Source organism: Lucilia sericata, unplaced genomic scaffold (genome assembly GCF_015586225.1).
Source record: "Lucilia sericata isolate MDLA Ls3-8-SP2 unplaced genomic scaffold, ASM1558622v1 Contig000251F_arrow, whole genome shotgun sequence".
NCBI classification, from domain to species: domain Eukaryota; kingdom Metazoa; phylum Arthropoda; class Insecta; order Diptera; family Calliphoridae; genus Lucilia; species Lucilia sericata.
Genome location: NW_023994277.1, coordinates 303,151 through 318,406, shown reverse-complemented (window position 1 = coordinate 318,406; position 15,256 = coordinate 303,151). Strand labels below are relative to the sequence as shown.

At 31.7% G+C, this 15,256-nt stretch overlaps 1 protein-coding gene across 1 annotated transcript; it reads left to right on the top strand.

Moving 5' to 3' along the window:
• Window positions 1-1,795: 1,795 nt before the first annotated feature.
• LOC119602742 lies at window positions 1,796-14,636 on the top strand. Its single transcript, XM_037954424.1, has 3 exons — window positions 1,796-3,244; window positions 9,790-10,068; window positions 10,142-14,636. Exons 1-3 carry the CDS (start codon window positions 2,518-2,520, stop codon window positions 13,180-13,182), a joined length of 4,047 nt encoding a protein of 1,348 aa, XP_037810352.1. The 5' UTR covers window positions 1,796-2,517; the 3' UTR covers window positions 13,183-14,636.
• The last annotated feature ends 620 nt before the right edge of the window (window positions 14,637-15,256 follow it).

The window sequence follows — 15,256 nt, the reverse complement described above, 5'->3', positions numbered from 1 at the left end:
TATTTGTTTTATGGTTGTAGTTTTTCAGTGACTTAGCTTGCAATACCATTTGCTTAATTTAAAAGTTGTTAATACTGCTTTTATAAAGCAGTTGGCAATATTATTTTCCACTAACAGCAGCATACTTTTAGGATTAAATTTAAAAAGCACAGCATATCACCAATCGAACCAAAGTCCATATTAATTATTGTATTTCGTCACCCGCGGTGACACTTTCATTCATCCAACTAATCTTTTAGTTACTTTACTACTCCCAAAAACCACTCTTCTCTCCTTTTACAACCAACATCAGCATTTTTTCATAGATAACACATTCGTCCTATTTGATCGGAAAAAGAATATGGGAATTATAAAAAAAAACTTTGTCTTCATTAACTGTTATCGGAGATTTATCATTACTAATTGCGCAAATTCAATGATGCCCATTATATGCATTTTCTTTCATTCTTGCGTTTTTGTATTAATGTCAATATCGAGATTTTCTTTTCTTTTATATCCAAAAATCTATTTTTTTAGGGGAAAATTATCTCGTGAGAATCTTTTTTCAGGCGACTTTTATTTGAATTTGTTTAAGTTTGCAACTGTTTTAAAATACACTTTTAATGAACGCGGCAAAGACTATTTTTGAACTTTGTATAATACCAAGGAAAGGCACTGAAAGGAAATTTTTATCAAATATACAATCTGTCTTCCTATTAAAAATATTTAATAAATCTTTGTTTAGCTAAATTTAAATAAAATTAAATTTAAAATATTTTACTTTTAAAATAACAAGTTCATTCATATACACCACAGTTTGTTTTGGTTTTTTTCCTAACAGTCAAAAATAATCGATTAACATTTGAAAATGTTTCTTTATTTTTTTCGTTTTTAAAAAGTAATCAGATTATCAATTTTCTACTGAAAAATTCAAGTTAAACAAGAGGGGGATATAATTCCATAAAAAAACAACAAAAACAACTTCATACATAAATAAAGAGAACATGAGAATTACAAACACAAAGCAAACGACAAAAATATATAAAAAGACAATAAAAAAAAAACAAGAAAATAAAGAAAAAAATTAAATAACACATAACAACACTGTGTGTGGGGAAAATACATGGTCACAGTAGGGTTGCCATGAGTTGGCAAAAAATAGTATATAAAGGTATTATTAAAAAATAACAGGAAATTTAAAGATTTTAATAAAAATAATTTTTAAAATGTAAGAAATCTTTAAATAAATTAAGAAAAAAAAAATTTTGTTAAAAGTAAAATAAAGTCGATATTAAATATTTTTTATAAAAATAGTCAATATTTGAAAAAATGTAATAAGTAAAAATAACTTAAAACACAACAAAATCAGAAAATAAATGAAATTTACTAAAAAATATTCAAATTTAATTAAAAAAAACTAAAATATTAATAAAATTTTATTAAAACAAACACAGAAACGTTTTTTTTTTTTTGTACTAACATTCAAATTATTATAAAATCTTATATTTTTAAGAAATAACTACAATAAATGAATTATTCAATTACGCCAAGTCTAATTTTTCCATTAAAATTAATTTTATACTAAAAAAACTTCAATTCCTTTACAAAAATTCCTACATAACCTAAACAATCCCTTAATTTCTTCACAATAAACAAAAACAATATAGAGGCAACCATGAGTCATGGTGATTAACTGCTTTTACACACATATAAACACACACACTTTCAACAAACAACACCTCTTTTTGTCTCTGTCTCTCTTTGCTTTTTTCTGTACGGTGTGGTCAAATTTATACTGACAGCTCTTTGGCAGATACAGAGTTGCAGTCAAGGCGCGTAGACAGCTAGAAAACTTAGTTCACCGTTTAATAAGTGTCGTTTTCACTGGAAATTTTTATATAAAAATATATAATAATTTACAAAAGAAGAAAATAAACTAAATTAAAAAAATGCAAATAATAAAAGAAAATTAAACTTTAAAAAATGTCATTAAAACAAGTGTTATATTAAAATAACAAGAAAAAAACATTGAAATTTTACCCAAAAAAAAAACTAAAAGGAAATTAACAAATAAAAAAGAGGTCGTTTTGTGGCTGTTGAAAAAATAATAGAAAAAAAAAACAAATACATAAGCAAACAAGAATGAGTAAATGTTGAAAATAGAAAAAGAAGCAGCAGAAATAACAAAAAATCATAGAAACGTAAGAGGCAATACCAAGAAGATTAAATACAAAGCAAAACAGTAAAATATAAAAAAAACAAGAGCACATATATATTAGCTCTTTCTCACTTAACTCACACATATTAGAATGTGTGAGTGTGATAGCTGTCATTACCTAAATGCACATAAAATTATAACAACAACAATAACTGCAATAAGAAGCAGCAAAAGTAAAATAACAACGAAAAGGGAAGAGTGCAAATGTCAAGTAAATTTTTACCAACAAAATAACAACAGCACAACAACAAACAGTTATAATAATAAAAACAACTGCATTAGCAGCAAAAAGAAAATAAATTTCATAAATTTTAAACAAAATGCATACCGAAACAACAAATTCTACACTAATATTAAACAATATGCAACAGCAACATTATTTAAGCCATCTGGAGCAGGATCAACTTATGCCAGAACCTGCACAACAGCAACAACAACATAACTTTACACACTTGCCCTCCTCAACAAATAACCCTAACACATCCTTGAATGCAGAAGGACTTTATGCAGCAACAACACAACAACAGCAGCAGCATCAACAACACTTGACGTCAGCATGTCCCTCACAGTTTTACACTAATGGAACGACAACAAGGCTAACACATCCTGCCACAAACTCTACAACAACATCTGCCTTTTCCTCCTTATCATCCAGTTCAAGCTCTTCCTCCTCCTCCAATGACAGTAGTTATAACTGTCCCAATTCCCCTACGGCTGACCTTAACTGTAAGAATAACAACAAAAATAATGCCTCCATAGGCGTTAACCTAAGAGTAACAGGCCAGTGTAGCCAAGGAGGTCGTAAATATATGGAAGATTACTTTTCAGTGGCCTATCAACAGTCAGAGAATGCCAAAGATTTGGAATATGCTTTTATTGGTATATACGATGGTCACGGTGGTGCAGAGGCGGCCAAATTTGCTAAAGAACATTTAATGATGGAGATTATTAATCAGCGACTATTTTGGTCGGATAATGATCATGATGTTTTAAGGGCCATACGTGAGGGTTATATAGCTACACATTATGCTATGTGGAGGGAACAAGGTGAGTGTTTTCTCTTAGATTTTTATATTCTTTTTTTTGTAGGTATAGTAAATCAAGACTTAAAATAGTTAAGGTTTTGACAAAATGTCTGCAAATAGTTATTTAATCTTATAAGATCTTTTGTAATCTAAAAAATGCCAACTTTCAGTCTTAGCAGTCTTGTTGGACACTCTACTATTTACCCTATTTGCACAGGTTCATCCTGAACTAAAAGTCTTTCGAAACACTGTATTATCTAAAATATGTATTTGTTCCTAAGATAGATTTTTTCTTATTCTACCTTATTGTTCAGTTATATTTCTCAGGAATTTTTACGTGTTTCAATCAATAGTTCCTTAATGTGTCTTGCCAGCTCAATGTCCTCATTATTGCTACATCCTAGTACTTAATAGCAGAGTTTTCCTGTTAATCATATAGCAAGTTTAGAAAAATTTCCCAATACTATTTCCGACGAAATCTCTTCCACTCAATCACAAATGAATTATCTTTCTATAGTATAGCGACGTTAATCATTACAAGGTTTCCATAATATTCCACGTAAAGGGTCTTCATTGGTAAATCTGAGAGACAACCTATGCATTCTTGTAATCTGATAGAAAACTCTTCCATCCGTGAATCAATTCCTACTAAACTCAATTTGTTTACACTTCAAACCGAACTGCTAAGTGCCAAGTGAGAGGGGCTAATATTAACAATTATGGAGCTTCATTTAACCGAAAATTGATTCTTCATTCCGAATCGAATCTGAATCACAACAAATCACTCTTATAATCTGAACTCTTCCGCACTTCCATCAATTTCCACTAAAATCAATTTTCTTACACTTTAAACTAAGCAGAGCACTACAAAGCCTAGAGACCAAGAGGGCGCTCTAAATATTCACATTAAGGAGGCTTTATTTCCACAAAAATTGATTTTTTGTTTCGAAACTAACTGAATCACACTGTTTTAAAGATTATTAATGGACTCGACGAATCCACGACAATTGGATCTTACGAATCACTCTCTCGATTGTTAATACAGTAGCAGTCCAATTCAACTGCTTACGCTTGCTTCGGAAAAGGATTTAAGGTCACAGTGGAAGTCTTACAAAAACAACAACTACAGGGGGTCCTAGTACATGATCTTAAGTTGTTGCTTTATTCAACAATTTTCTTAAACGAAATGATCGAATCAGACTCGTACTAATATTATTAATGGAGGGATAGTGACAATTTGATATTTGCTTCGGAACCTTGCAAATCACACACAACTCAACTAAAAGACTTTTGTTTCAGTATTAAGTATTAAGGGCAACAGTGGGAGTCTTACAAAGAGAGATACTTCCACTCAACCGTATCCACGACAATGGGAATTTCACTCGTACAAATCCACTCAACCGAATCCATAACAATTGGATCTTTGCTCCGGAATGTTTGGTATTACACTCCTTTAAAGATTGTTTATAAAGTGACAGTTCGGTTTAAATGAAAGAGAGGGATTTGGGACATCACTGGAAGTCGTACAAAGACAACAGCCGTAGGCGGTCCTAGGACATCAATCACAAGCGTTTAAACATAATTAATAGAAAGAGAGTTTCATTTACGACAATTGCATCATTGCTCCATGGAAGTCTTTCAAAAACAACTACACTAGAAGGAGTACCAGTACATCTCAAGATGACTACAAGGAGTACCAGTACATCTTAAGAATTTGAATTGAACCTTTGTTCCATTGAAGTCTTTCAAAAATAACTACACTACACTACACAAGATGACTACAAGGAGTACCAGTACATCTCAAGAAACATTGTGGGGGAAAGAAATTAAGTTTTTGTAAATCGCTGTAATACCTATTTTGCGACAGTGTCTCTTTAAACTAGAGTTTAATTTTAAACTCGTTTAAATGCATTAGAGGTTTTTAGTTTTCAACTTCGTTAAGGTTACTGGTTTAAGGTCAATTTAAAACCAGTTAAATTGTGCTCTTTTAACCAAATAACCGTTAAATGCAGTTATATAATTTCAATTGATTTAATCTACAATTTTAATTTTGTTACACAAACTCAACAACTGCACTTTATTTCAGCCCAGACATCATCCATTTGCAGTAGTGACATTCTCATATACATAACAACTTTGCATTCTTTTGCTCTCTCTCCCTCTCTTTTTCGCTTTACACCTCTTTTTTTTTTTTGACCGTTAAATTAGCAGCCAGAATCAATTTTCAACAATTACAGTTTCCTTTATTTGTGCATTCAACACATCTTACACAAAAATCATCATAGACCACAACCTTTTTTCATTTCTTTTCAACTGTAATCAACAGACAGAAATCATTTTTAATACCCCGCCAAATTAAATTTGTCATGTTTTTTCTTGCTTTATCAATTTTAAAAACCCAGTCAGTCAGTCATTATTATATTTAGTAGAAAATTTCTGTTTATACGATTTAGTTCATGCTGATACATGCTTAAAAACACACACAGAGAAATAATATCGTCATACATTTTGTTTTTAATACCCCAAGTTGTTTTTTTTTACTTATTTTTCAAAATTTTTTTCCATTATTTCTCATATCTCTTGCCTGTGTTTGCTATAGCAACCAACGTAGCCGTCCCAGCAACTTATAAAATAATCAAATTTCACCACCATCATACAAATGTAAAACTTGCATCTGGTTTATTTTATTTTTTTTTCTTTCTATATTTTATTTGTACTACCACCACCACCACCACTTCTACTTTGTTCGTTTCTCTATTCACAAATTTGTGTTGATTTTCTACTTTAGCTCTTTTTTTAGTATTGTCTAGAAAATGTTGAAATTGTACACAACAGAGCTCGCTGTAGCTGTTGTATATTTTATATACACAATTTTCTATATTATGCATGGGCTTGGTTAAATTAACATGTACCCATTTCTATGGTATTTATGAAAAAGTTTTTATACACTTCGTTGCGGAAAAAGGTATTAATGGACGAAAGAAATCGATTTTATTTATATGGGGAAATGTAAACAAATATTTTGACGTTCGATTTAAGGAATTTTTTTTTTATTAAAAGAGTGGAAGTAGTTCAGGATCATAGGTATTTTAACTTTCGATGTTCACAATGATACTATCCTTATACATTCAATAGTCTTGTAGTCGTCATGTTTAAACTGAAACCCTTGACATTCTATCTGCTCGAAATCTCTAAAACTATGTGATGTAGTGAAGGGTTCCACCAAAATTTAACACATTTCCACGGGGAGCTCTCAATATGGGAAAGTTGCTAGTGTTCGCAATAATCTTACTTGTGTCTTAAACACAGTATGACTTGCACGGTCTCCTTGTTACCTTTGGCGAGTCGTTTCCCAATATATGATTTCAAGTATTTAATCGAATCATTAAGAAAATGTATTTAGCTGAACTGTAGCTAAACTATTCCCGGCTTTTAATTTGAAGTTTTCAAGATCATTATAAATCATTCATCCTTCCTCCCTTATATTACAGATCCGATGCATGATCTACATATATTTGAGGAGTTTAGCTTATTTATGGATTTCTTTAAACATGAAGTCCAAGATAATCGAATTTCTATCATATAGTAATTTGTTAAACAGAACATAATTGTCAAAAATATCCAAAGTCAGGGCTAATTTCCACCACATTTTGCATCTCAACTCCGGAATGATAGGATTCATAGTCCTTCAAAGATTGCTAACTCAGTGATAGATCATCAACTTAAACGAAAGAGGCAACTAGCGGAGGGAACTAGTAACCTCAACAGGGACTTATTTTCTATGTCGTTCCCACGACAATCGGTTCTTTGCTCCGTAACTACTCGGACCAATGATTGTCAATTCAGCTACTGCGACTTTAAATGTGACGCTGCTGCAACTAGCGGAGGGAACTATTAACCTCAGCAGGGACTTTCGTCCAGGAACTTGCCAAAATATTCTGAAAACTGTGATCGTTCAACTTATCGGTTTTTCCCCGGGAAAGAAATCTGGGTAACTATGAAACTGTTGTAAAAAGTAACAAGCTTGTTCATCATAGTCACCAAAATAGCATACTCCGGGGGACAAGTAAACACAATAGGGACTCATTTGAACGATACTGGGATCTACGCTCTGCTACGACTGCATTCACTTTCAGCTAAAGTTTATTCCTTGAAAGGAATCGTATTTTATCGAGACTAGTAACCATAATAAAGTTGCAATCCTCAACATTGCAATCGCTGCTCCGAAACTATCCAAACATTAGCAATTCAGGGATAGCCTAGTCTTTCTTGCAAAAAGTACTCTATGGAACTGTTACCAATATGTTCTCTACAAATTTATTTAAAAAAATAATTAAAAATTTAAAAATTTTATATAAAACTTAAAAACTACTTTTAGCAGCTGCTTGTTTTCTTGTCGCCAGCTGTTATAAGACCTCTATTTCTTGATATTTGTATACATTTTCTTTTTTTAATTTGCTGTGTGTTTTTTTCAACACAGCAAATAGTCACGTAAATAATAATGTGAGAAATGTGTAAAAAAGAGTAGTAGATTTTAGTATGTATTATAAACTAGAGTTGCCACTCCTCACATATGGAATAGCATTAACAAAATTATTTCAAAACTAAAAAAACAATTAATAAAAATAACATTAATTTTGAACAAACAAAAGACCTTGATTTACAAATATAAAATACAAAAATTAAATACCTATTTTAAAGTGGCAACCCTATATACAGTTATATTGTGAAATTTTTATTTTATATACAGAGAAAAATATCTACAATGGAATATTCCCAAAGTGGCTTACCATACGTTTTTCATTTTTGTTCATACTAAATGTATACTATACTCTGCACTACCTACATTTTTAAATTCAAATACATTTTGTGTATGTTTTTTGTTTCACGTACTGGTTCGTTTGGTTTTTAAATATTTTCTGTATATACAACACACCACCAATACCACCACCATTATTACCCAGTCAGCCAGCCAGCCAGCCATGCCCAAGTATATTTAATTTTCAACCATTGCCAGATGAGAAGAATTATTATCAATTCCTTTTTGTGGATTTATTCGTTGAAATTTATTTCATCGCAACGGTTTTGTACGTTTCTCTTTTCTGTATATTGTTGTTGCTATGTATATATAGTGTTGTAAAAGTTGTTGTTTATAAAGAAAAAAAAAACTACCTAACCTAAGTATGGTGATGGTGGTGGTTTTCATTGTTGTATATAAATATTATTGAGTTTACATAAGCCAGTCACTTTTTTTAGAGCGCTGTCATACTCAAGTATAAATTTTGCTTGTTGTTGTATGTGAACGTTATATCGCTGAACAAATGAACAACAAAAATGATTGTATTATACTGTATATGACTCAGTCATGGTTATACTGAAAATTTTATTTTTTTCTATATAACAGCAAAATATAAAAAAATACCCAGCTTCTTTATTTAACAGGAAATTGTAGAAATTTTAATTTTTTATATTATTGATTTTTCTAGTTTTTTTTTTTAATTTCAAATATATTAAACGTTACTTTTTGTTGTAGAAAAATAATGTTTTACCACTTTGTTTTAAAAATTTGATCGGCTTTAGCTGTTTAACTGTCAATTTTGGTTTGTTAAATTCACCTCAATTTATGTGTTTTGTTTGGTTTTTTGCTTTTTAATAACATCCTCCTCTAATGTCAAGTGTTAAAAACAATAACAACACTGCAAAAGGCAAAAATATTGTCAACCATACACACACTTTCATACCTACATAATCATACTTTTAGTTATTTCTTTCAAAATAAACTTTATTTGTTTTGGTTTGTTTTGATTATCTTAATTTGCCGCTATTAATCTCTCTTCTCAAAAATAAAAAGTAAACAATAACAATTGTTTTGATTAGCCTTGCCATAGTTGACATATTTTGTTTAGGTGTTAATTGTAAAAAAAGTAGTAGGAGTTAAACGGAAATTATTAAATAAAGAAAACTTTAACTTTTAATGAAAATAATTTATAAATAACATAAAATGTAAATAAATTAGCTAAACTATTTATAGTAATAAAATTAATTTTTGGCTAAAAAATCACAAATTTCTTTAAGGCGGAGTATATTCTACACGTTCTTTTGTAATACTATGGTATGTAGCTCTTAGGGACTGATATTACAATAATGAATAGAGGCAAACTAATTTTGATGGCTTTTAGTTGGCATGTGAGGAAAGTGAACAGTTTGTTACATTTTCTTTAGTTTTCATCTATCCGCCAGTGTTTTTGTACAACTTACAACAAAACTAACCATATATTCTTACTGGGGGCACTGCAATAAGGAAGTTAGTGAACAATTTTGTTTAGATTCTAGTGGTCATAATGAGGAAATGTTACAAAATGTTATAGATTACTTTCAAACGTAAACATTATTATTGCTTTTTCAAGAACGGACAACTTTCGTTAGGTTCTATTTGGCATAACAGGAAAGTTCTAAAGCTAACTTTTCCATATTCTAAGTTACATGTAATTGTATAAACTACTTTAAACATAACCTTAACTTTCTACTTAAACTAAAAAACACCATTCTCTTTTGTTTATCTTCCAGACAAATGGCCAAAAACAGCCAATGGTTTACCCAGTACAGCGGGTACCACCGCTACAGTGGCTTTTATAAGAAGAGAAAAGATCTATATAGGACATGTGGGAGATTCCGGCATTGTATTGGGTTATCAAAATGAAAATGAAAACTTTTGGAGAGCCAAACAATTGACAACCGATCATAAACCCGAATCGGTAGAGGAAAGAACCCGTATTATGAATTCAGGTGGTAAAGTGGTGGTAAAATCAGGAGTACCCAGAGTAGTATGGAATCGTCCCAGAAATGGTAAGTTAGAAAAGAAAAAACTGTGAGGATAAAAGATTAATTTAGTTCTTTATCTTTTTTTTTCAAATTTTAGCCAGTCACCGTGGTCCCATACGCAAAAAGACCTTAGTCGATGAAATACCCTTTTTGGCGGTGGCCCGCAGTTTAGGCGATCTTTGGAGTTATAATTCGGAACGCAATGAATTTGTGGTTAGTCCGGATCCAGATGTCAAAGTTATACCCATTAATAGCAAAACATTCCGTTGTTTGATTTTCGGCACTGATGGCCTTTGGAATGTGGTTAGTGCCCAGGAAGCCGTCAATACCGTACGCTATAAAGAGGTTATCAAAGAACGTTTAGCGGCCCAAAGAGGTGACTCACCCCAGGAGGGTAATCAATGCACAAATCCCAGTAAATCATTAGTAGATCAAGCTTTACGCACCTGGTCTATTAAAAAAATGCGTGCTGATAATACCTCGGTGGTGACAGTAATGTTATATCCACCCGGTCAATCAGATCATAATACAAATGCTGAATGCAAAGAGAGTAGTAGCTCATTAACTAATCCCCCAGACTTTGTACAGCCCATTAGCTATGGTTTGGAATACACGCAAGTTCAAGCTGAAGTACCGGCCTATGATGATGCTACCACTTATAAAGAAATGGCTTTAAAATATTTACCTCCCGAGGCTTATCGTAATTTCAACTATTATGCCGATGAGTCAGACACCGAGGGTGAGGATAATGAAGAAAGTGAGGAAGAAGAACAGGAAATTACACCTGGAAGTTTACAAAACCATAATAATTATCAGCAACACCAGCAGCATTTAGTTAACTCTAACAATTGGAATTGGCCGGCTAATAATAGTCAAACAATACAGCCTTTAGTTAGACCCGTAGAGGTAACTGAGGAGGAGGCAGAAGACGAAGAAGAAGAAGAGGAGGAGGAAGAAGATGAAGACGATATGGAAGAGGAGTCTATAGAAGAAGCACATCTACAGGCCCCGGAAAGACCGGTATGCATAGTAAACTATCAAAACTATGTACATATGGAGGCGGAGGAAACCAACAATGCTACCGATTCTTATATAAATACCTTTGCCGAGTCTTACAACTCCATATTGACAGCTTCACAAGAAGATTGTCTAACCACGGCAGTAACTGCCTCATCCTCTTCATCATCCTGTTCCAGCAATAGCAATTCGAATTCAAATTCCAATTGTCAAAGTGTTACACCACCCAATATGCATGATATCTTACAGGAACAGCAGCTATATCAACAACAATGCATGTCCGAGGAAGAGGGTTATTCTTTAACAAAACTAGAGACCAGACGTGAACAGCAATCATGTAAAACTTTGGAGAATAGACTGCATTTAGCAACGGAAACAGCGGCAAATGTGCAAACGTTTAAAATCTTCCATGAGGCAACCGGACAACAAGAAATGGGCTTGTATCAATCTAGTAACGACAGATATTATCCGCAGCAACAGCAGCCACATCAACAACAAGAATTTATATCGCATATAACACAAAAACCTTTGGAATTGCACTCGCTTTTGCAGCAAGAACGTGAAGAGGAACAGCAGGTGGCCTATGAACGTTTACAAATGGAAAGTAAACTACAGCAGCAGCATCAAAATATTAATGCCTACGCTTGCCTACAAACAGTGAACAGTTTAGAACAAACTGTGCAGCCACCATCTGTCGAGGAAGTGGAATATTTGGAGGAAGAAAGTGCTCTAATAGAAGAGTTGCAGGAAGAAGAAATAACATCAACAGATTCCATGGTCCCCGCAGTCGAAGAAATGGTACAAATTAATGAAATTTCCTCTTCATCCTGTGAGGACTCCAGTGCAGAGGAGGAAGTGCAGGAAACAGAAGTTTTAGAAAAAATAGAAATTTTACCCACAAAGCCTTTAGAAGAGGAAAGCGAACCGGAATTAATTATAGCCGAAAGTGAAGTATTATTAATAAACACTAAATATCCCTTAACAAAGATCTCCAAAAACAGTATTTGCCCGCCACCAACAGCAGCGTCCACATCCTTAGTTTTAAACACTCCCCTTAAGACCAACATAAATCTTAGCAAACGCAACAAAACCACTTATCTATATGCCAATGTACCTAATGAAAACAACCTACAAAGAATCTCAAATTCCAAAAATCCACATATGCTTTACGCCAAAAATACACAATCCTCCTCAAAACGACGCCGTAGCATGTGTATGACGCCGGGCGGTAGTAGTATGACACCACCGGCGGCCACTTCAACACCCATGATCCAAAGACAATTGCGCAGCACTTCTAATACACCCTGTTCCTCGAGTACAAATCCCAATCTAATAGATTATGGCAAACGTACCTTGAGAACGCGCAATTCTTTGGCCAAAGAAATGAAAGCTAAAAACACTTTAGTTACCTCAACACTCAAATATCCACACAATGCGGTAACACGCAATTTCCTACGTAACACAGCCGCCAATTTAATGCTACTCAATGAACAACATCTAACACCCTGCAGTCGTAGATCTCTTAGTAACAGCAACAGTGTGCGCTCTAATCCCAGAGCTAGCATCAAAACAAGACGTGATACTACGGGACCGCCACATCCTCAGCTTAATCTAAGATCTAGACAAATAACTGCAACACCCGCCGCCAATACCCCTAACCAGCCCTCATCAAATGTCAGCTCTTTGAGAACTCCTCCCGCTGCTACATCTACACCTGTGATAAAACGTGCCTCTCTAACGGAACGTCGTATTTTACGTAGCATGCATACACGCAGCAGCTCCAGCAAATCTTCACAAACACCTGCCAACTTTAGTAAATCCACTAGAACCCAAAGTACGGGCAGTAATTTGGCAGCTCCGCCACCCTCTCCCAAACTAATAAATGCTGCTGCTGCAGTGGCTGCCGCTACTCGGGCCAGATCTTTGCTAAATGCCAAACATAACGCCGCCAACAATGGTACTCAATCGGTGGTATCGGCTGTTTTTGGCAAGCGTACAAGTTTAAGAAGTAATGTTAGTTCACATCCGGCCGCTTTAAACTCTTCATCCTCCTCCTCCGTCTCACCAGCAGCCACTCATCAAACTTTAAGGGGTCGTATTGTCAAGAAATTGAAACGGTAAAACGTAAAAGTTTTTAGAAATTGGGCTTTAGAAGGTATTTAAAGTATTACTAGGTTAAAAAAGCTTTCAAAATCTAAAAGGAACTTTTTAACAGGACTCGATACAAAACAGAATTTGTATTCTAAACATAAATAGTTTTTAAAAGCTTTAATTCATAATTTGGAACAACAAAATTCCAATTCAAAATAACGGCTTTAAACGGAAAGCTTAACAAAGAAAATCTTAATTTTTATAGCCTAAAAGCTCTCGTTGTATCTAAACCATTGTTTTAGCTAGTTGTTGAAAGCTTTTAACAAACAAATTTCAAAAAAAAGAAAAAGCTCTTGTATGAATTATCTTTAAAAAATAAATTTTTCATAGCTTATCAAAATTGTTAAAGCTTAACTTATAAATTCTTAAAACTTTTAAACAAAAAGCTCTCATTAGACATAATTCTTATGAAACTATAGTTTTATAAGTTTTAAACTGAAAGCTTTTGTCTTATATTGAAAGCTTTTAATACGCAAAAATCACAAAAAGCTCTTGTTTGAATACTATTTATAAGTTTTTAAATGAAAGCTTTTTGCTTGAAACTTATATACTCAACAAAACCAAAATTTTCTTATTAAAAGCTCTGTTTTAGAAAACATACCTTTTAATTTTAAAGCAAAATAATTGTTTTCTAAAGAAAGCTTTTAAACGTAAAAGCTTTTAACACAAAAAATTTTAATTGAATGAAGTTGTAACTGCTTTACTTAAAGAAAAACGTTTTTAAGCTTATTTTTCGTGAAATTTTAAAGCTTTACTAAAAGCTTGGAAAAGATTTTTTTACTAAAAGCTCCTTTTAGAAAACAAACGTTTTTGTGCAGCAATTAAAATTAAAATTTTGAATTTTTAGCCAAAATTGTTGTTTTCTAAAGAAAGCTTTTAAAAGCTTCTTAAACAAAATATTATATTTAGTGCGCTAAAGCTTTTAAATTGAATGTAGTTCAAATAGCTTTGCTTGAAAAAAAGTTTTAAAGCTGAAATATATGTAAAGCTTTATTAAAAGCGGTTTAATTTTTCTTACTAAAAAGCTCTTTTTAGAAAACAAAGGTTTAAACTGCAATTAAAAGGAAAATTTTGAATTTTAAACAAAAAAGAAATTGTTTTCTAACGAAAGCTTTTAAAAGTTTATAATAAAAAGTAATGTAATTCTTTTTAACCTAAAGCTCTTAATTGAAAACAAAAAAAATTGTCTTTATTTAAGCATAAACATTCGTTTTCAATTGAAAGCTTTAAACAGCTTTTTAAAAAATTTCAAATTTCTTAAGCTTTTGGAATATTTTTTGAAAACATTGAAGACCACAGTTTTTATGACAAACATTTTTTAAGTACGAATCAATTTTTAAAAGCTTTCATAGTTTCCTGTGGAAAGCTTTTAAAAACATACATAATTTCTGTTTCAAAAAGCTGTTATTTGAAAGCTTTTAAAAGTTTATTAAATAAATTTAAAAAAGCTTTTTATTGGATATGTTTTAAAATCTTAAATTTTTAACTAAAACACTTGGTTTTAATAAAAGCTTTATATTGCCTAAAAGCTTTTAAGGCTATATATATTTAAAATTATTAAACTCAACGCAGAGCTTTTAAAGCTTTTTATGCTAAAAATAAAAAAAAAATATTTTTGAAAAGTTTTCGTTTTTTAACGAATAAAATAAAGAAATCTATTAAAGCTTTTGAATTCATTTAAAGCTTTTTATAAAATATAAATTTTGAAAACTATGGCACCTAGTAATACTTTAATAACTTTTACACGAGTGTCTAGACCAAACAGTTTTTTTTTTTATCAAAAAAAAATGGGTCAAGAATTTTTTTAGTACAAAATGTCAACAAAAACTAAATTTGTTTTTTTCGGAATAAAATTTTGTTTTTTTTTATAAAATTAAACAAAAATAATTTAAATAACAAACAAAAAATAAATATGTATACAAACTGTATATGAACAAATTATTATTAAAATATTTATAAATAATCTTATAAATTTAATTAAATTTTAATATAATTTCTTTTTTTTTAACAAAACAACTTATTTAATACAACAAAACTATTTGTG

What these genes read in the sequence shown, in the direction of transcription:
- LOC119602742 (XM_037954424.1), top strand. Translation starts at nt 2,518, where the DNA reads ATGCATACCGAAACAACAAATTCTACACTAATATTAAACAATATGCAA. An exon ending in TGCTATGTGGAGGGAACAAG is followed by an intron (nt 3,245 to 9,789) that starts GTGAGTGTTTTC and finishes TTTATCTTCCAG; the next exon opens with ACAAATGGCCAAAAACAGCC. An exon ending in ATGGAATCGTCCCAGAAATG is followed by an intron (nt 10,069 to 10,141) that starts GTAAGTTAGAAA and finishes TTCAAATTTTAG; the next exon opens with CCAGTCACCGTGGTCCCATA.